At 39.0% G+C, this 21,933-nt stretch overlaps 1 protein-coding gene across 2 annotated transcripts in view; it reads left to right on the forward strand.

The window, feature by feature from the left end:
* The window catches only part of abca1a (ATP-binding cassette, sub-family A (ABC1), member 1A), a 61,667-nt gene that overhangs the window by 29,968 nt on the left and 9,766 nt on the right, over window positions 1–21,933 (forward strand). Inside the window, exons 9-38 of one of the 2 annotated variants that reach the window (XM_022667238.2) lie at window positions 374–614; window positions 1,025–1,164; window positions 1,895–2,011; window positions 3,074–3,268; window positions 4,192–4,397; window positions 4,801–4,977; window positions 5,182–5,404; window positions 5,520–5,741; window positions 6,586–6,790; window positions 8,003–8,291; window positions 9,393–9,524; window positions 9,664–9,803; window positions 12,008–12,145; window positions 12,497–12,802; window positions 13,011–13,213; window positions 13,876–13,924; window positions 14,034–14,153; window positions 14,308–14,456; window positions 15,345–15,469; window positions 15,581–15,679; window positions 16,124–16,313; window positions 16,504–16,598; window positions 16,732–16,764; window positions 17,024–17,129; window positions 17,964–18,038; window positions 18,919–19,088; window positions 19,853–20,030; window positions 20,932–21,047; window positions 21,159–21,303; window positions 21,419–21,542. In XM_022667238.2, coding sequence (XP_022522959.2) covers window positions 374–614; window positions 1,025–1,164; window positions 1,895–2,011; window positions 3,074–3,268; window positions 4,192–4,397; window positions 4,801–4,977; window positions 5,182–5,404; window positions 5,520–5,741; window positions 6,586–6,790; window positions 8,003–8,291; window positions 9,393–9,524; window positions 9,664–9,803; window positions 12,008–12,145; window positions 12,497–12,802; window positions 13,011–13,213; window positions 13,876–13,924; window positions 14,034–14,153; window positions 14,308–14,456; window positions 15,345–15,469; window positions 15,581–15,679; window positions 16,124–16,313; window positions 16,504–16,598; window positions 16,732–16,764; window positions 17,024–17,129; window positions 17,964–18,038; window positions 18,919–19,088; window positions 19,853–20,030; window positions 20,932–21,047; window positions 21,159–21,303; window positions 21,419–21,542 — 4,708 coding nt within the window. The remainder of the gene's footprint in view (window positions 1–373; window positions 615–1,024; window positions 1,165–1,894; window positions 2,012–3,073; window positions 3,269–4,191; window positions 4,398–4,800; window positions 4,978–5,181; window positions 5,405–5,519; window positions 5,742–6,585; window positions 6,791–8,002; window positions 8,292–9,392; window positions 9,525–9,663; window positions 9,804–12,007; window positions 12,146–12,496; window positions 12,803–13,010; window positions 13,214–13,875; window positions 13,925–14,033; window positions 14,154–14,307; window positions 14,457–15,344; window positions 15,470–15,580; window positions 15,680–16,123; window positions 16,314–16,503; window positions 16,599–16,731; window positions 16,765–17,023; window positions 17,130–17,963; window positions 18,039–18,918; window positions 19,089–19,852; window positions 20,031–20,931; window positions 21,048–21,158; window positions 21,304–21,418; window positions 21,543–21,933) is intronic. The other variant, XM_022667239.2, reaches the window with a different exon arrangement.

The raw sequence follows: 21,933 nt of genomic DNA on the forward strand, positions 1-21,933 counted from the left end.
GAAACCACCTTTATCAACCATCTAACAACCCCTCAGCAGCACCAAATAAACCAGCTGGCAACACCATAACAACCACCTGAAGTACCACAGCAGCCACATTGCAGTACAAAGGCACGCATCTAGGAACACCCTAGAAACCACCTGGGGTACAACAGAAACAATTTATCAACTATTATCAGCCACTAAGCAAAATGATAATAACCACCTGATGAACCAAACCAACCACCTAACAACCATAGCACACCATAATACCATAGAAACCACCTGGAATATCACAGCAATCCAATGGTTGAATTATAGAAATCAGTTAACTAATAAATAAGTGATAGTAAATGTATCTTAATTGTTCTCCTCTGTTTTTTTCTTTTCACAGCTGGTGAGTATGAAGAGCTGGCGGGACATGCGGAACGAGATCCTGTACCTGACGGGTAACGTCACGCGCTCCCCGAACCACATGTACCAGGCCGTGTCCCGCATCGTCTGTGGTCACCCGGAGGGCGGCGGCCTCAAGATCAAATCCCTCAACTGGTACGAAGACAACAACTACAAGGCCCTGTTCGGTAACCATAACGACAACGAGACCGAGCCCATGTCCGCCTACGACAACACGTCCAGTGAGTGACCACAGCTCATATATTTTATACTGTATATCAGCCAAACTTATCAGTCGAAGAAATGGTTGCAAAAATATTTGCACCCAGTAGGAAGTGTGGGATTGCAGTGAAGTTGATTCCTTCTGAGTGCATTGTATTGTATTAATAATGAGTGTAATATCTGAAAATGTAGGGTGTTTTTTCCATTGTTTATGAGTGTGAGTCATTGGTCCATCCGTCAATCTATTTATCCATCTGTTACACTGGTGGAAAAAGACATGATCCAAAAATGTTCAGTCATGGGAGAAGCTATGAGTGTACTACAGTTATATCACCATTTTACAGTTATATTTTACAGTTATATAAACATCGTTCATTGTTTAGATGTGTGCAAGTCTTTTATTTCCTCTCTTATCTTTGTGTCTTCTCAGCTCCCTACTGTAACAACATGATGAAGAGTCTGGAGTCCAGCCCTGTCTCCCGTATGATCTGGAGAGCTCTGAAGCCTCTGCTGATGGGGAAGATCCTGTACACACCCGACACTCCGGCCACACAGAGGATCATCCATGAGGTACTCAAAGCATTTGCTGTACTGAGAGTGAGGAGCAGAATATACACTTTACCAGGATTGAATAGAGAGTGGAGTGGGTGGTAATGATCGTGACCGGCGGCATCTGGCTAGAATTGTCCATGCAAACAGATGAGTGACTCTTAAGTCCTGGATAAGTTGAATTTACTTAAATAAGTTGAGGTCATTTGTTGTCTTAGTTTTTAAAAGTCGATATGAGTCAATGAGTTAATTAGACTTAAAATATTTAGTAAGTTAATTTAATTAGATATATTTATAAATACTCATAGTGAAAATTTAAAAAGTGAACAGCTCAGATGCTGCTTGCTCTTATAGCCTACAACGTAGAGGCCAGGCAGTTAATCATGTTACATGATCTTATATTTATCTTGTATTATAAGATAGCATGGGGGGAATGACTACACACTGATGGTGAGGGTCAGAAACGCCAAAAGCCAATAGAAAAGTAGACCTCAGTTTGAATGTATATTCAACCACAAATGTTCACATAACTCAAAATAGTTGATTGAGTTTTGGAAATATATAATTGTAGGTGAAGAGATTGTGGGTTTACAGTGAATGGGACATGACAAAAATCATGGGACACAGTACTAGTCCCATGTCTTATTCTCTACAGATCCATTGTTTTAGTAAAGAACATTACTGATGCCTTGAATCCTCCGTTACCCTCTTTCTCTCTCTCTCTCTCTCTCTCTCTCTCTCTCTCTCTCAGGTCAATAAGACGTTTCAGCAGCTGGGTGTGCTGAGGGACCTCGGGGGGATGTGGGAGGAGATGAGGCCGAAAGTCTGGGACTTCATGGAGAACAGTGAGGAAATGGATCTCGTCAGAGTGAGTTTCACACACACATCCCTCTTTTCTCTTCTCTCAGACTCTCTCAGAGTTATTAACAATCCCCCACACTTTCCAGAGCGATGAAGCGTCTCTCCAATATAAACTCCACAGCGCCACCCTGTGTCCTGCGCCGGTACTGCAGAATAACCTCATTGCCCGAGCTCACATGCTCCTCAACGTGTTGGGCTGTGCGATGGTTCGGGCTGGCTGGGTGTTTTTTTGTTTTGGACCTCATTGATAGTCCCCTCCAGTCCTGCAAGGACACGGAGTGTTCAGGGCGTTAACGAAAAAAAGCCTGTACAGATTCCGTCGTTTATGACTAATGTTTACTCATTTATAATAGAACAGAATAAAATTTATAGCATGTTTTTCTCAGAAGATTATATATGTATAATGAGCAGAGGTATTTCACTTATTTAGTGTTTAATCTCTATTTGATGTATATAAGTGCTATTCTCATGGTACACATCATCATTTATACACACATTATTAATACAGTAATGAGATTAAGTACTAAGTAATTTATGACATTTTCCTGGCTGTCACTTTAAATTGATGAATTTAATATTTTAGGAAAAAATCTAAAATTGACAATAATATTGTTTACTGCAATTATTTTGCTACAATATATCATGCAAACGAAAATAGTTATTACAGCTTTAGAAGCAAGAAATGCACTTTTTTTGCACTTTGCTTTATACAATGTGGATAATGTGAATCTGGCAGTGGTCCTTTGCATTTTTCTCAAATTTAAAAGGAATGGACCAATAGAAATGCTCCAAAATGTCTTGTAATTAAATCATTTTACATTGAATTCCATTGTAATTTAAATTTTTTGGAGTTGTATAACAGTGACAATGCATTCAGGCTAACTGAAAACACTTATTCCAAGTACATAAGTTAATTTGCTTTATGGTTTGAAATGAACTGAGAGAAGGAACATCATAAATAGCTTTCTTTTATTTAATTTACCTGGTTAAATGACATTATGCACTATTAGTTGCAGCAGAAATAACCAATAGTTCATGACTCCATGACTTATTTAATGTATCTCTGCAGACTCTGCTGCAGAATAACGCCAGCGCTCGCTTCTTCAACACTAAGCTGAAAGGAACGGAGTGGAGGGTGGAGGACATTTCCAGATTCCTGACTAAAGTCTCAGAAGATACTCGCCCCCCTGGATCAGCTTATACCTGGAGAGAGGTGTTCAACGAGACGGACCAGGCCATCCAAACCATCTCTAGATTCATGGAGGTACACACGGCAGACTGCTATATACTGTTATATACTGATATGTACTCTATAAATAATGGTATTGTTAGAAAGAACAGTTGATGACAGGTTAATAGAACTGATAGATATGGTTAAATAAGGATAAAATACTGTTATATGGTTTCTTATGATATGTAAGTGTATCATGTCTGTATGGGGATATGGCCTAGAATACTGTTACTTAACCTTGACAACATCACTTAAGGATTGTTTGTGAAGAGAGCACCACCTACTTATTTAGATAGAGCAATGCCTATTGTGCTCTCTCGGACTCCGGCTGCTGATGGATTACATTAATATTTTAATATTCCTCTTTTATTTTACCCAATTATCTCCCTACAGTAGCTTAGCCAAAGCATATGCCTCCATATGAAGTCAGGCTTTGTCTTAGTCTGTTGAGCCACTCCGTAACCACCGTAAATGGGTTGTTAACATGTAATTACACAGTTATTACAGGCACACAATATTAAAAGCTTCCTCCAATCTAAACATTCCTTTAATTCTAACTCCACACCTCTAATCAGCAGCATGAATGAACTTTTACAGTGTCTGTGAACTCAAGTGCTTTCTAATAACCTGAATTGATTTGTGTCACTGTAATGTGAAACAAGGCAGTGTGTGATTTTTCTGGGTCACTGAGTCAAAATGTAAACTGCACTCTGTGTTTGTAGTGCTGTGAAAGTTCCCTCTCAGTTTACAGCTACAAATCCATGATGCTGATCTCTTGTGAACAAGCCAAGTGTCCTACATTCCTACATTCAGAACTCTGCCATAATACAGAATAAACTGTTATAAAACACATTAAATGAATTAAACAAAATTAAACATGACTGCAGTTAACGATGAAAGTAATGCTTAAGAAATGAACTGAAATCTCGTTGCTCATTGATTTTTTTTCTCTGCAGTGTGTAAACCTGGATAAACTGGAGCCGGTGGCCAATGAGGAGCGTCTGGTGAATAAGTCCATGCGTCTGCTGGATGATCGCAAGTTCTGGGCCGGAATCGTGTTTCCGGACATCAAGGCCAACGCATCTGAGATACCGAGTAACGTTAACTACAAGATCCGCATGGACATCGACAATGTGGAGCGCACCAACAAGATCAAGGATGGGTAGGCTTTTTATCACTTTTTGTTATTATATGAATATTTGAGATGTTCTTTACAATTCTACCAAATTTCATGATGAGTTGACCAATAGAAATGCTCCAAAATGACCTGGAATGGAAACGTTTCAATGAAAGTTGACATTTTGGAGCTTTGCATGGTTTTGCATGGTTTTCGCATGGTGTTGATGATATATACTCTGACTATACTGTGTCATATTGAGCTAAAAGCTTTTGTCTATACAATTGAACACTGTATACTGATAAATTTTGTCTGTATATCCCAAAATATGAGTAGAAAATAAAACAAAATAAAATATTATACAGTATTATGTTGTGCTACCAAACACAAAGTATTTACATTGAACACCTACTGGGTTTTAATGAGATTTTCTGGTTTGTGCTCTCAGGTACTGGGACCCCGGTCCTCGTGCTGACCCATTCGAGGACCTGCGCTACGTCTGGGGTGGTTTCTCTTACCTGCAGGATGTTATTGAACATGGAATCATCAGAGCTCTAACAGGCAGCAAGGAGAAAACTGGAGTCTACATCCAGCAGATGCCCTACCCGTGCTACGTTGACGACATGTAAGTGATGCTATGAATTGTGTATCTTTGTAGAGTTAGACCATAAATGTGCTTTTCTCAGCTTGTCAAAAAATGCATGTGTACAGCTGTACACTATGAAGGGCTGCATAAAGGGACAAATGAGACATAAACACCCTCTCAGATCTCAGATTACCTGTAGCATTAACCTGCCCACTGCTCTCTCCTGCCCCCCTGCTGCTGCAGTTTCCTGCGAGTGATGAGCCGCTCCATGCCCCTGTTCATGACTCTAGCCTGGATGTACTCAGTGGCCATCATCATAAAGGGCGTGGTCTACGAGAAGGAGGCCCGTCTGAAGGAAACCATGAGGATTATGGGTCTGGATAATGGAATCCTCTGGCTAAGCTGGTTCATTAGCAGCCTGATCCCTCTGCTCATCAGCGCCGCCCTGCTGGTGCTCATTCTGAAGGTGCTCATTCTGAACCTTCCTAAATATTAACATTGTAGAAACATTCATTATTAACAAATGGACCAATAAAAATGACTCTGTATCTCTCTCTGTTTCTCTGTTTTCTGTATGACAGATGGGGAACCTGCTGCCCTACAGTGACCCGGGTGTGGTCTACCTCTTTCTGGTGTCCTTTGCCATAGTGACCATCATGCAGTGCTTCCTCATCAGTACGATCTTCTCCCGCGCCAACCTGGCCGCTGCCTGCGGAGGCATCATCTACTTCACCCTCTACCTGCCCTATGTGCTGTGTGTGGCCTGGCAGGACTACGTGGGCTTTGGGGCCAAAGTGGTGGTGGTGAGTACTAATCGTCTTGGTTTTCCATGCCATCAACAGAAAAAAAAAGTTGGCCACATATAGACTGTTGGAAATTCATATGGATTACCACCGACAGTATAGACCATTGGTATTCCATACGGATCACCACCAATAGACCATTGGTAATCCATGAGTATCGCCACCTTTAGACCATTGGTATTCTATAAGGTTTGTCACATATAGACCATTGGTAATCCATATGGATCGACACCTACAGTATAGACTATTGGTATTCTATGAGGATTGTCACCTATAGACCATTGGTAATCTATAAGGATCGCCACATATAGACCATTGGTAATCCATGTGGATCGCCACCTATAGACCTTTGGTAATCTATAAGGATCGCCACCTATAGAGCATTGGTAATCCATATGAATCACCACGTATAGACCATTAATAGTCCATATGAATCGCCACCTATGGATCATTGGTAATCTATAAGGATCGCCACCTATAGAGCATTAGTAATCCATACAGATTGGCATCTATAGAGCATTAATAATCCATATGGATCACCACATATAGACCATCGGTAATCCATATGGATCACCACCTGTAGACCATTAATAATCCATATGATTCGCCACCTATAGAGCATTGGTAATCCATTAACACAATCTGTAATCCATATGGATCGCCCCCTATGGTTCACAAAACACATGAACCACAGATTATTTGCTAAAATGTAACCATAACAGTTATAATTGCCTTAATCTTGACACAGATAAAAGAAAATAAAAGGAAATTTGTAAAAAAAAAAAAAAAAAAAAAAAAAGATTTCATAGAGATACATATATTTTTTTATTTGTCTTTTTTGCAGAGTCTCTTGTCGCCGGTGGCGTTCGGCTTCGGCTGTGAGTACTTTGCGCTGTTTGAGGAGCAGGGGGTGGGCATTCAGTGGAGTAACCTGCTCTCCAGCCCGCTGGAGGAGGACAGCTACAGCCTCACTACCTCCATCTCCCTCATGCTGTTCGACGCTCTGCTCTACGCTGTCATGACCTGGTACATCGAGGCCGTCTTCCCGGGTAATCTGCTCTATAATGAGTTTAAAGGAGCTCGCTGGATGTTTTCTGCAGCATATGGGTCACCAATAATTGTCATACTTACACCATAACTGTAGTTCCAGACTAAGAGACTTGGCAAAAGTAATGGAACATGACAGACCTATAGTTTAACTTTGTGCCACAAATTTAATCTGGAAGTTGTTGTTTCTATTGTGAAAAAAATAATTAGACCAATAGAAATGCTCAAAAATTCAGGGCACTGCCACTATGATCGAGAGATCGCTGGTTTGAATCCAAGTCATGAAGCTTGCCATCAGCTTCCGGATCCCTGAGAGAGCACAATTGGCCTTGCTCTCTCTTGGTGGGGTACAGTAGATGGTGTTCTTTCCCCTCATGACTCCTAGGGTGATGTGGATCTGCACAAGGCTGCGTCTGTGAGCTGATGTATCAGTTGGAAAAGAGGCGGAGTCTGACTTTACATGTATCGGAGGAGGCATGTGCTAGCCTTCACCCTCCTTGTTGTGGCATCACTAGTAACAACTGAGTAGCAAATGAATGGGAGGGACAATTGGCCTAGCATAAAAATGGGGAGAAAATGGAAATAAATTATCAATTTATTTAAAAAAAAATATAACCAAAATTAATTGCATTAAAAGTTGATTTTGTTTTCCTTTTGTAAAGTTGCATTTTTTTTGTTTTGCTTGCTACACACCACAAAAATAAAACAATAGAAAAACAGATTTATTAAGCACCTATTAATCATTGGTATTATCTTTGGTTTAATAGGGTTTCATTATGTTCTTTCCCTAAGTGCAGCAACTGTATTTAGAATGACTTTGGCTGTGAATAAGCAAAACCTCACGTATAATAAAAAGCTAGCCTGCAGGTGCGGAAGCCGCTGCCCACTGACTTATATAATAAGTGTGTGTTGAGTCAGCGGTTGCTCTGTTCTTTGCTAGGTGCTGTACAAGCAAACACATCCAGTGACTGTACTCTGTTACTGAGCACTGTACTGTAAATATTCACTGTGTTTTTTGTGTCTGTGGTTCAGAATTGCAGGCATATCAGGGATCAGAAATCAGTTCAGACTATTCATACTGTACTGTAAAGTTCCTAGGCCTTTAATTATTTGCTCATATTATAGTCATTAATGGCTGTAACTGTAAAACTCTAATATAACTTGAAAATAAAGGTCCTACAAAGGTTTATTTCATGTATGGTCTCTCCTCTCAGGTCAGTACGGTATTCCCCGCCCCTGGTACTTCCCCTTCACTAAGTCCTACTGGTGTGGAGAGAAATGTGGCTGGACTTCAGCACAGACCACCAACAAGAGGGAAAACGCAGAAGCGTTCTGTATCGAGGACGTACCCTCTGATCTGGAGCCTGGCGTCTACATCGAGAACCTGGTGAAGGTGTACAGACACGGCAACAAGCTGGCGGTGGACGGACTGACTCTGGGCTTCTACGAGGGCCAGATCACTTCCTTCCTGGGCCACAACGGAGCGGGAAAGACCACCACCATGTAAGACTGCTGTGTTCTATACAGTGTATTCTGTTTATATGATATATAATATAGAAAATGGACCATTCCAGTCGGAACAACTGTTTGTTCACTGTTTTTTCTTAATTTAAGGCCATTAAAATGAGTATATCCTGCTTTGGTTGGTCCAGGGCAGTTTTCTAATAGATTTTAGAGATTTAAAATTGCTGTGAGGATTTAATTGCATTCAGCCACTTAAGCAGATTTAGTGAGGTCAGAGTGTTGGATGAGAACTTCATTCATCACCTCATCCCATTGACGGTATATAGCTGGACAGAGCATCGTCTCTTAAAAGTGAAGCCACCACAGGTCGGGCGCCCCCTGCTGTTCGGTTTCAGAAAGCTGTGTAACTCCACCCATTCCCATAGGTTTCAATGAAAAAACAGACAACTTTCAATCACGTTTTTTTTCCAATATACTGTAATTCTACCTCCATTATTTAAATACAGCAGCTAGTGTAACCTCTGCTTATAGTGTCACATTTTTATATCCCCACAGAATTCGTTTTTTAAAACGTTATTCAGCTCTATTCAAAAAAGGTGTGGTTATTGTAAAAGGGCTGGTTATGGGCGGGACCAATAACAGACCGTCCTCTCCGCTCCACTCCGCAGCCTGTGACCTCGAGGCAGCCCTCAGGGGCGGGGTTATTTAAATGAGTAGGCTGTCTCTCCACAGGCTTTCTCCCTCCTCTGGACTCTACTGCGCAGAACCGGGTGTCAGGATCGCTAACATGGCGGAAGATTTTGGCTTCATTTTCATAGAATGAATGGGAACGGCGACACGACGTCCATCTTTTTTTACAGTCTCTGCCTCATCCCAGAATAAAGTATTGGATGCTCAATACCCCTTTACCCTACACCCTGTCCTATTCTATTGGCAGTACTACATAGAGGGTCAATTTAAAAAAAAAAAAATCTTAATTTACATAGACTATTTTTTTGCATTCAATGGAAAATCCCTACTTAAAATGCTGTGTATTCCAATAATACACAGTGTGTATATGTATATATCCATATTAAATTCAATTATTTAATAAGTGTATATTTTTTTCTTATTATAATTCCTTATTGTGTTCTGTCTCAGGTCCATTCTTACTGGCCTCTTCCCGCCCACATCCGGCACCGCCTACATCATGGGCAAAGACATCCGCTCAGATCTCAGCGCCATCCGCCAGAACCTGGGCATGTGCCCACAGCACAACGTCCTCTTCAGCATGTGTGTATCCCTGTATACTTATATCTATTCAATAAGAAATCATTAGTTTTATTGATTAGTTAGAAATAAATAGTATAGAATCAGTATATATCCTGTAATGTGTAATGATTGAATCCTGTGCTGCTGGTTTGGACTCCAGGCTGACGGTGGAGGAGCACATCTGGTTCTACGCTCGTCTGAAGGGCCTGTCTGAGGAGAAGGTGAAGGCTGAGATGGATCAGATAGTATCAGACCTCGGCCTGCCTCACAAACGCAAATCCAAAACCAGCCAGCTCTCAGGTAAGCATCGGAAAACAGAGCTAGAAACATACCTTAAAAGTACCTTATTGGATAGGACGGGGGCTTAGTGGTTAGCACGTTCGCCTCTCAGTACTCAGGAGTCTTGGGTTCAAGTTGTAACGCTGGGATGAGACGGGAGGCGGATTTAAATGCGGGTAAGACCAGACTTTTAATAAATAACAAATAAACAAATAAACAAACAGGGGAATAACGAATATAAATATGTACATAAACAAACAGGGAAAACAAACAAAGAGCTAAACTAAACAGATAAGTAGCTAAACTAAACAGATAATAACTAAACAGGGCTAGGGATATATATACAAAGGATAAATACATAAATATATACAAAACAAGGGATATAAACAAACACGAGATATAAGCAAATAATACAAACTAACAAAAGAACTAGAAACTTGGCAAAACTATAACTAGGACGTGACGTGACAGACAACGTAGGAAGGTGCAAAGACCGACCGCAAACGTAGACTAACAGGTACTATTTATACTAAACATGAAACAATGAACACCTGGGGAGACAGGTAACGAGGGGCGGAGCTACAAATTAGACACACGTGACGGAAAATTACTAGAGAAACACACTAGGAAACGGGGAAAACACAGGAAAACATAGCGAGGGCGTAACACAAGTCCATATGTGGGTGGAGTTTCCATGTTCTCCCCAGGTCTGCGTGGGTTTCCTCCTACAGTCCAAAAAAAAACATGAAGATCAGGTAATTTGGATATTCTAAATTAAAAAAAAGAAAAGTGGACACCCTAATAATAGCCCAGGTGTGTGAACTCAATATTTGGACACTGCCCACAAGTAGTAGGGGGTGTGTTATATTGTATGCGATAATGTCATTATAATAATTTGTGATAAAAAAAAAGATAAAAAAAAATCCATATCACGGTATAGGTGGTATTCAGTATTTAAATTGTATATTTGTGCAATTACTAAATTACTATATCTTCCAAGAATATTATTATCATATAAATACCCTGAAATATTGTTATATATGTTATTTTTTGGCCATATGGTTAATCCCTATTTAGTATAGTAAATTTATCTCAAAATGTGCGGATCAACATGCAATCAAACAGGTCTAATTACTCTTATTATAATAATAAACTGTGCAGTTCTTCAGTGTTATCTAGTCTTATTTAGGCAGTATTATTTATTTTATACTCAGAAAAGTATATTGTGTATCAAAATGCAATAAAATATTGCCATAGAATTATAAAAAAAGTCAATCTATATCTATGGACACTTGCATTTATATATATTTTTAATAAGCTCTACATTGTTTTAGTTGTTTAAAACACATAAAAACTAAAAATATATATGAAATTAACCTGGTTGTGATCTTTTTTTCTTGCAGTTACTAATCATTATATGTTGCCAAGAATATCATTATTACAAAAATACCCTGAAACATTGTTATATATGTTAGTTTTAAGCCATATGGTTAATCCCTATTTAGTATAATACATTTATATCAAAATGTGCGGATCAACATCCAATCAAACAGGTCTAATTACTCTTATTATAATAATAAACTGTGCAGTTCTTCAGTGTTATCTAGTCTTATTTAGGCAGTATTATTTATTTTATGCTCAGAAAAGTATATTGTGAATCACGATGCAATAAAATATTGCTATATTTTCCACCCATAGAATTATATAAAAAAAAGACAATCTATATCTATGGACTCTTGCATTTATATATATTTTTAATAAGCGCTACATTGTTTTAGTTGATTAAAACACATAAAAACCAAAAATATATATGAAATTAACCTGGTTGTGATCATTTTTTTCTTGCAGTTACTAATCATTATGTGTTGCCAAGAATATCATTATTACAAAAATACCCTGAAATATTGTTATATATGTTATTTTTGGTCCATATTATGAATGCCTATTCAGTATAGTGAATTTATATTAACATATGCTGATTATTATCCAATTAAGCATAGTCTTATTATAACAAACTGTGCAGTTCTTCAGTGTTATCTAGTCTTATTTAGGCAGTATTATTTATTTTATGCTCAGAAAAGTGTATTGTGTATCAAGATACAATAAAATATTGCTATATCTCCCACCTCTACCACAAATCTATTAATTATATAATATAGAATGTATTCTTCTAAACAGGACCTGTGTGTTATTTGTGTTAAATCATTGTTATTTCTTTATTACAGGTGGAATGCAGAGGAAGTTATCGGTAGCTCTGGCATTCGTCGGAGGTTCAAAGGTTGTGATTCTGGACGAGCCCACTGCTGGGGTGGATCCGTACGCACGCAGGGGCATCTGGGACCTGCTGTTAAAATATCGTCAAGGTATGTGATATAGAAATGACCTTTATAGCTTTAAAAAGTACCATCTATGAATCCTGGGAAATATTCTGCTTCAGCATCAGCAGCCGGAGTCTGAGAGAGAGCACAATTTGTGGTGGTGTCGGGAACATCGCAAATGAAATAGAGAGCTCTAGTGAGTGGGTGGGCTAATTGGATCAGCTAAATTGGGGAGAAATTTGAGTAAAATGATACAAATAGAGAATCTATATCCACGAGCACTTGCATTTATATAGTTTTAATATGCTTTACATTGTTTTACATGTTTAAAATACATAAAACTAAAAAAACAAATGATGAAATTGACCTGGTTGTCATCGTTTTCAACCATTTCAGGCCGAACCATCATCCTCTCCACCCACCACATGGACGAGGCTGATATCCTGGGTGACCGTATAGCCATCATCTCCCATGGAAAGCTGTGCTGCGTAGGCTCCTCCCTCTTCCTCAAGACACAGCTAGGAACTGGATACTACCTGACCCTGGTCAAGAGGGACTTCGACCTCTCGCTCAGCTCCTGCCACAACTCCAGCAGCACCGTGTCCTACTCCAAGAACAGCCTGAAGAAGGAGGACAGCGTGTCTGAGAGCAGCTCTGATGCTGGACTGGGCTCGGACCATGAGAGTGAAACTACCACCATTGGTAAGATATGAACGAATGTTTGTGATAAATTAGCTTGATAATGTTAGCAAACCTTAGCTGAAGCTCAGTGCTTTCGTGTTTTAAAATATAAGCCAGCTCACCATCCGTCTTGTAGTCCTTCTGGGCTCCTTCATCTTCCTCTCTATATATATTTATATCACTTATTTAATCTTTAAGTCTTTCCTCCTCGTCCCCCTTTTTTTTTTAGATGTCTCCCTCATCTCCAATGTGATCTTCAAGCACGTCCCATCTGCCAGGCTGGCGGAGGACTTGGGTCACGAGCTCACTTATGTGTTGCCGTATGAAGCAGCCAAGGACGGAGCCTTCGTTGAACTGTTCCACGAGATTGACGATCGCCTCATTGACCTCGGCATCTCCAGCTACGGCATCGCAGACACAACACTGGAGGAGGTACCTAAAAAAATTAAATCAATTATGAGAGCACTTCAGTTTCTGAATCAGTTTCTCTGATTTTGCTATTTATAGGTTTATGTTTGAGTAAAATGAACATTGCTGTTTTATTCTATAAACTACAGACAACATTTCTCCCAAATTCCAAATAAAAATATTCTCATTTAGAGCATTTACTTGCAGAACATGAGAAATGGCTGAAATAACAAAAAGATGCAGAGCTTTCAGACCTCAAATAATGTAAAGAAAACAAGTTCATATTCATAAAGTTTTAAGAGTTCAGAATCTCCTCCACCAGTCTTACACACTGCTTTTGGATAACTTCATGCCTTTACTCCTGGTGCAAAAAAATTCAAGCAGTTCAGCTTGGTTTGATGGCTTGTGATCATCCATCTTCCTCTTGATTATATTCTAGAGATTTTCAATTTGGTAAAATTAAAGAAACTTTAATTTAATTTTTAAATGGTCTTATATTTTTTTCCAGAGCTGTAGTTCAGTGTCAGATTCGAAAAGTAGTTGAAACATAAAAGTTATCACGACCATATGATAAATACATAGTTCCTGCAGGTTTTGCAGTAGGGGTATATGTTTAAAAAAGTCCAGTTGTTTCGTATGTTTATTGACAATGAATATAAATGATTAAATATATTTTTTTCTTGCAGATTTTCCTCAAAGTCGCTGAGGACAATGGCGTTGATGCTGAAACTTCAGGTAAGATAAAAAAAAAAACTATTTTATTGACCTTTATTGAAGTTCTTATAGAGCTTGACCTCAAAACTCACTCAGGACTTAGAAACATGTCTTATCCTTCACTTTCCAGATGGCACCATTCTTTCAAGAAGGAACCGTAGACACGCATTTGGTGGAGACCATCAGAGCTGCCTGAGACCGTTTACTGAAGACGACAGCTTTGATTTCAATGACTCAGAAGGTGATCCAGGTAGTTCTGTTACCCATCATTCATTTCACCACCATTTCAATGTACTGTTCATTTCACATCTGCCATCTGTCAAATCACTCTGTTTTATATTGAATAAGCCCAAATGTATCAGTTCTTGAGATGCAATGCTGATCTGGTAATCGTGCTTCTGCAGAATCTCGTGAGACGGACTGGCTGGGCGGTTCTGATGGTAAAGGGTCGTACCAGGTTAAAGGGTGGAGTCTGAAGAGGCAGCAGTTTGTGGCTTTGCTCTGGAAGCGCTTCTTGTATGCCCGACGGTCTAGGAAAGGATTCTTTGCTCAAGTAAGTCTATCATCTTAATCATAGTATGTATTAAATTTGATATACTGCGTCTTAAAATTAGTATGAACTCTGTTGATGTTCACACAGAATTTAAAGTGGCTGTCCATATTATTTAGCAGAAGCATTTCTGAGTGGAAAAGGGATAAAATATTGTGTTTAATGGTACCAGTGTGCTGAAACGACCATCCCTTCTAAGCCTAATATATTAATTCTAATCTCACTGGGGTGTCTGGTTGCTTTTCTCAGTAGTTCTGGCCACGTCACACGCCTTTACATACTTAACGCCACACATACAGCCTCTAAAAGAGGATCCAGCTCAGTTTTACTGAACGCGAGCGGCTGGTGGAGCAATGGAGACTTCAGAAGGGGAAACTCAGAGCTCAGTAGCTCTCTCTCAGCGCTCTCTCTCTCTCTCTCTCTAACTGACTGAACATAACCTGGATTTGGTGCAATTACCTATACTCACCAAAGAGGGCCCTTAATCCTTCCCCAAAACTTTTGGACATGAGCTTTAAAAGTGGATCAAAACCATTTTTGTTCATCTGTATCTGACATGTTCTTTTCTAATTTAATCCACTTTTATATATATGATACTAGATATAGAGCTAAATCTTGGTTCAAAACTAAATTAGAAGGCACCTATCCACTTCCTGTTCAAAGAAAATTCTAGAAAAATAGAAGTTTAATGAAACTTAGTATCAAACCAAAGAAATAGGTGCAGAATGAATAATGTGGCCTTTTTACACCAAGCTCAAATGAAGTGTTTGTAATAAACCCAGCTGTCAGATATTGAAACTCCTTGATATCTCCTGCAATGATGGAGAAGATGAAACCGAAACTTCACGTGAAGCTCATTATGAAAAATCTAACCAAATATGCTCGTTCCAGATTGTTCTGCCTGCTGTATTTGTGTGCGTCGCCCTGATCTTCAGCCTGATCGTCCCACCGTTTGGAAAATACCCAAGTCTGGAACTGGAACCCAGCATGTATGAAGAGCAATTCACTTTTGTCAGGTACGGACCACCTTGCTTAAATGTAATGTAAACAGCCTAAGCTTACATAAGCCAGTGTCCTGTATTAACTGTACTGTACTAATAATAATAATAATAATGCTTCTATTCCAGCAATGATGCCCCAGAAGACCTGCAGACCAACAAGCTACTGGGAGCTTTAACAGAGCGCCCGGCCTACAGTAAACGATGTGCGGAGGAGGCGAAGTCTGTGTGAGTTATACAGTCCATTCTTTCACTTATTTTACTTCATTTTATTGGTTCTAAAATGCACTAAAACTTATGTTAGCAACCAAAACTTTAGAGTTTTTGGATTAACTCAATAAATGCATGTTTGGAGGCTTTGCTACTCTCTTGATACAGAAAATATACAAAATTATTTCATTGGACACTGAGAGTTTGGAGTTTTAAAAGTATTTATGGGCAATGCAACCCTGATCTCCCAAAAAAAAAAGCCATCTATTTGCTTATTGGACATGGTCTCCTCCCCCTCCCTCACCATCAGTGTGTAGTCGCTCCCCTCCTAGACTACTTTTTCTTTATTATATAGCTGCCTGTGGATTAGACTGGATTAAGTAAACTGTTCACACAGCTGGTTAAAGTAAATCCAACATATCCTCTATAAATTTATTCCTGTATTAATCTCTCGCTGAACAGAGACGGCTCGTGTCCGATTCGAGCTGAGGAATGGGAGATGCCTGAGATCGCTGAGACAGTGAGAGACATGTTTGTGACTGGAAACTGGAGCATGGACCACCCGTCTCCCTCCTGCGAGTGCAGCTGTGAGCACAGTAAGAAGATGCTCCCGGAGTGTCCACCAGGAGCCGGGGGTCTGCCACCACCACAGGTAAAAACACAGGGTTGAACTGGGCTAAAGAGCTAACTGCTACATATCAAACATTATTAACTGATTAACTGCGTCTGCATCTAGGGTCAATAATCTGTTACATTCATTCTGACTGATATTATAAGTGCATTATGCTTATTTTGTGATTTTGTATCTTTTTTAAAACCTATTTGTATGTTATTTTCTACAGATTAAAGTCAGCCAGACGGACACTTTGCAGAATCTGACTGGGAGGAATATCTCAGACTACCTGGTGAAAACATACGCGCAGATTATTGGCAAAAGGTCAGCTAATCAATACAAAGACAAGCCAGCCAAATAATACATTTAAATCTAATGCTATATGTGATTCTGCATTATGCATATATCAGTAAATCAGCTTCTTACAATAGATATTTATTTTTTTATTTTTTTGCAGTTTGAAGAACAAGATCTGGGTGAATGAATTCAGGTTTGTATATCAGCTCTATTTTTCCTTCCAAATATATATATTTTTTATTATTTCACAATGTTTTAGTCAGACTTTTAGTCAGACGAAAAGAACTCCATTAAGAATCAGGTTAAGTATGATAATTCTAGTCAGAATAGACAACTCTTATAGATAATCATTAAATATATTAACATTTAATGCCATAAAAGCACATAAAAGCAATGCATTTTTTTACTCCCCTCCTCCATTCACTAACTCTTTTGTCATTGGCTGTTTACAGGTATGGAGGATTCTCATTGGGTGCCAGAAGTTCACAGCCCATGCCCCCTGCTGATGAAGTCCATGACGCTATCTCTCACCTTCGAAGGCGTTTCAGCTTAGAAAGAGTGAGTTTCAGATTCTGTACAAAATAAAAAAGATTTGATGTAGATTTTAAAAAAAAAGTAAATTAAGCATAACTTACTTTAATGACTTAAAAAGTCTCAAAAAAAATTTAAAATACTTTTTCATTATTAAAAGTGTAATTTATACATTAATAAAATATTCCACATATATTTCATTTATTACAAATATTCTATAAATACATAGATTTTATTCATTACAAATATTCTACATACATTGATCGTATACTACTAATATTGTCCAATAAACAACATTTTTGTCCTATTTTATATTTTAGCATCATTTGAACCCTGCAGCTGCTCTTTACACTGTATAAATAAAGATATATATAAAGATAAATACTATTAATATTCTCCAATAAACAACTATTTTATCCAATTTTATATTTTAGCATCATTTGAACCCTGTATAAATAAAGATATAAATAAAGATAAATACTATTAATATTGTCCAATAAACAACATTTTTGTCCAATTTTATATTTTTATATATATTTTATATTTTTTTATATGCTCTTAACACTGTATAAATAATAAGTCTGGATTAAAAGAGATACTCTAAACTCTTCTTTCACACTAACTGTACATATATAGCTCTGTACAGACAGTAGATACGTGTGTATCTCTGGACAGGGACAGTGTGTAGTGTATTGTTCTGTAAGTGTTTTATCAGATGAACGCTCAGCCGCAGCTCAGTCACTGATTAATTGATGATCAGACGGAGCTGTTGGCAGATGAGCCGTCATGGCCGACAGTTTGAATCAGATAAGCAGGTGTTGGAGTGTCGTGTTACTGATTCAGTCTGGTGTTGTGATTCAGGGAACTTCAGCCGATCGTTTCCTGAAGAGCCTGTCTGGATTCATCCAGGGCCTGGATACCAAGAACAACGTCAAGGTCAGTTAATCCTGCTTTACTCTATTCTGACGCCCCCTACAGGCCATTACAATAAGATCCTACTGTTTATTTACCATAGATATAATCCTGTGAGTAAAAGCGTAACGTAGCATAATGATATACTCATATTTGATGAAATGTAAAATATCATTAAATTGGGAGATGAATTTGATAGTCAAGTTGAAATGCTTCTTGACTCTGAGGTTAAAATAGCAATCTGCCAAAGTCAGAGCACACCTGGCTCTTAAAGTGCGATGGCAACTGACACACTGACACACCCATAATTAATTAAGAGTATGTGTTTTGAGCCACACAAGCTGTACTTTTCCTGTCGTTACGATAGCAAAGACACACTGACGCCCTAAACTAAAAATAGGGCTCTAAGTGTCAGTTTTGGATGTAATTGGTACCTAATTCTTCAACATTTGAAAGAGTGTAGTCTACATTTTTATAAATAACTGATGTAGAACTGTGTTATATATTACTCAAGCCATCTCAAATTGACTACTCTGGCCATGCTGCTCCATTTACAAAGCACTTGAAAGTAATATGCTCATAATTCTGACTTCACAAGTAGGGAACAGGATTTTTCAACTAGTTCATACATAAACCCAACATTAATTCACTGTAAGCTTAATTATGAAGTTAACAAACAAAAATGCACAAAATAATGATTTGTGGCTCTGAAAATCTGCTAAAACTACTTCATGCATGGAGGCTAGGATCAGCAACCCTGTTAAAGTTAATTGCAGTGTAAAACTTCATCCACTTGTAGTACTAAGTAGTCTGCTCTACTGTATGTTTCGATAACTAAGCCTTTTACAGTAAAGCTGTGGTTAGAAACGTTTTATAAACATTTAATTCTTCTGTCTTTCCGCAGATCTGGTTCAACAACAAAGGCTGGCACAGCATCGGAGCTTTCCTCAACGTGATGAACAACGGGATCCTGCGCACCAGCCTGCCCACTGGACTGGACCCTGCCAAGTTCGCCATTAAAGCCTTTAACCATCCCCTGAACCTCACCAAGGAGCAGCTCTCCCAGGTCGCCCTGTGAGTAAAAAAGGAAAATACTGCCCGTAAATCATGAATAATATTCCAGAAACCTTCTAAAAAAACATGTGATGAAATAAAGATTTGTACCACAATGTTGTTAGAAAGATTTTCACACAATTTTACAGATAGACAAGTACTAACATTGTGGAAATATTAAAAAGTAACATTCCACAAAAAGTAAAACGCTGCCACTATGATTAGGAGATCGCCGGTTCGAATCCTGTTTATGCAGCTTACCACCAGCTGCCGGAGCCCTGAGAGAGCACAATTGGCCTTGCTCTCTCTGGGTGTGTACAGTAGATGCCGCTCTTTCCCCTCATCACTCCAAGGGTGATGTTGATCAGCACTAGGCTACGTCTGTGAGCTGCTGTATCAGAACCGACAGAGTGCGCTGTAATCTGTCTTGTATCGGAGGAGGCATGTTCTAGTCTTTACCCTCCTGGTGTTGGGACACTCTAATGTGATAGGGGGAGTCCTCATGAGTGGGTTTTTTAATTGGCCGTATAAATTGGGAAGAAAATGGAACCAAACTCGAAATAAAATTATACAAAAAAAGGTAACTAAACTAAACGTTAAAACACTGATACAAATAATGTTGCAGTGATGTTACCAGAATGTTTAAACAGCGATAAATAAAAACTTGACAGAGATTGTAAACTCTATAGGTCAGAAAATGTTCTGCTAATCGGAAACTGTAAGCTGGGTGACTGTACTACACCACAGTTTCTCTTACACTCTGTACCCATTATTGATTTCCTCAGGATGACCACGTCTGTGGACGTTCTGGTGTCCATCTGCGTGATTTTTGCCATGTCCTTCGTCCCGGCCAGCTTTGTGGTCTTCCTCATTCAGGAGAGAGTGAACAAAGCCAAGCACCTGCAGTTCATCAGCGGAGTGCAGCCCTTCCTCTACTGGCTCGCCAACTTCGTGTGGGATATGGTAAGAGCTCCCTGCAGAATTACTGCGGAATGAAATCTACGCTAGCAATGGTTCTTTACCTAACTTTAGGATACTGCAAGACTGAATGCTAGTACTCTATTTCAAGGGTCAGTAATAGGCGGCCCGCTAGGTTGTGAGGTTTTTTGAACTATAATGAACGATAATGAAAAAAATTAAAATAAAACGCTTCTCTGGTGAGCTTTTGTTTACATGCCTCTCCTGTCTCTCTGTCGTGCTCAGCTTGACTTTAGTTTCTGTCTGTTCTCGTTTTTCTGCCCGTATATCTCCTTATAAGGCCTTTTTTCCTGGCTGTGTCCCAATTCACTAGCCGGGGCAACAGTAGTGTATTGTACCACAGTCTTGACGACACGGGTTTGATCCCGTTCAGCAGTTATGTGTTTGTTTTTTTTTTCCTTTCTTCTTGGGTTTACCTGCTTCATTTTCTAAAAACAGTCATCAGGAAATTAGGAGATATATTTTATACTCAAGTTGAAATGATTCTTGACTCTGAGTTGAGTTACACTTCAACTTTTAATAGCAATAGCAAAAAAAGCAATTTGACAAAGTCACAGTGCACTTGGCTCTTAAAGGGAATGTTAAGTGACCCACTGATTGGTTTATTTAATGTTATGCCTAAAACACACCCATGATTAATTAAGAATTAAATACATCCGCACATAATGATGTTAGCTTGTCACATCAAGTGAAGGTTAGGAATATTCATCCAGTTTACGGTGTTTTTAATGTTTGGAAGACATTGGATTTTGTCAGCTGCAGCATCTAATCTTTGTCAAATTTACGTTAGTTTTAGATGTTTTTAATTAGCTGACGTCACAACCTACATCCAACCATGAATCAACATCTATTGATCTGACATGTTATTTTTTTTTGTCTCTTCCAGTGTAACTACATCGTCCCGGCGACCCTCGTCATCATCATCTTCGTCTGCTTTCAGCAGGAGGCCTACGTCTCCTCCACCAACCTGCCTGTCCTGGCTCTGCTTCTGCTGCTCTACGGGTAAGACCTCCACCAGCCTTGTGGCAGATCAGTCTCTCTGCTTTAATGATTATTTCATGTATTTATATATTTATATATATGTGTGTGTGTGTGTATTATTTATATGTGCAGGTGGTCCATCACTCCTCTGATGTATCCAGCATCCTTCTTCTTTAAGATCCCCAGCACCGCCTACGTGGTTCTAACCAGCGTCAACATCCTGATTGGAATCAATGGCAGCGTGTCCACGTTCGTGCTGGAGCTTTTTGGCAGCAATGTGAGTACAGACCATAATCGTCCTTCTGAAGCACTCCTACTGAGTTTCGCTTTCTAACCACCATCATATAAAATACTCTTTCTTTTTCTAACGTCTTTGATGTTTGTAATTATAGGAGATCGGTGGCATCAACGATATACTGAAGAACGTGTTCCTGATCTTCCCTCACTTCTGTCTGGGCCGGGGGCTGATAGATATGGTGAAGAACCAGGCCATGGCTGATGCTCTGGAGAGATTTGGTAGGATATGATCTATAGTCAATATCAATATTATCACAATACTGATGATATATACAATACTTCACATCATCTCATCTACTGAAGAGGATAAAATACTCCTAAATTATCAAATATCAGGCATTTCTAGCATTTCAAATTCAATATACAGCTCTGGAAAAAAATAAGAGTTGGAAAATTAAATAAGTTTTACAAAATTAAAAAGCTCTGGAATATAATCAAGAGGAAGATGGATGATCACAATCCATCAAACCACCAAACTGAACTGCTTGATTTTTTGCACCAGGAGTAAAAGGCATAAAGTTATCCAAAAGCAGTGTGTAAGACTGGTGGAGGAGAACATGATGCCAAGATGCATGAAAAAAACTGTGATTAAAAACCAGGGTTATTCCAC

The sequence above is a fragment of the Astyanax mexicanus genome, chromosome 25 (genome assembly GCF_023375975.1).
Source record: "Astyanax mexicanus isolate ESR-SI-001 chromosome 25, AstMex3_surface, whole genome shotgun sequence".
Classification (NCBI taxonomy): domain Eukaryota; kingdom Metazoa; phylum Chordata; class Actinopteri; order Characiformes; family Acestrorhamphidae; genus Astyanax; species Astyanax mexicanus.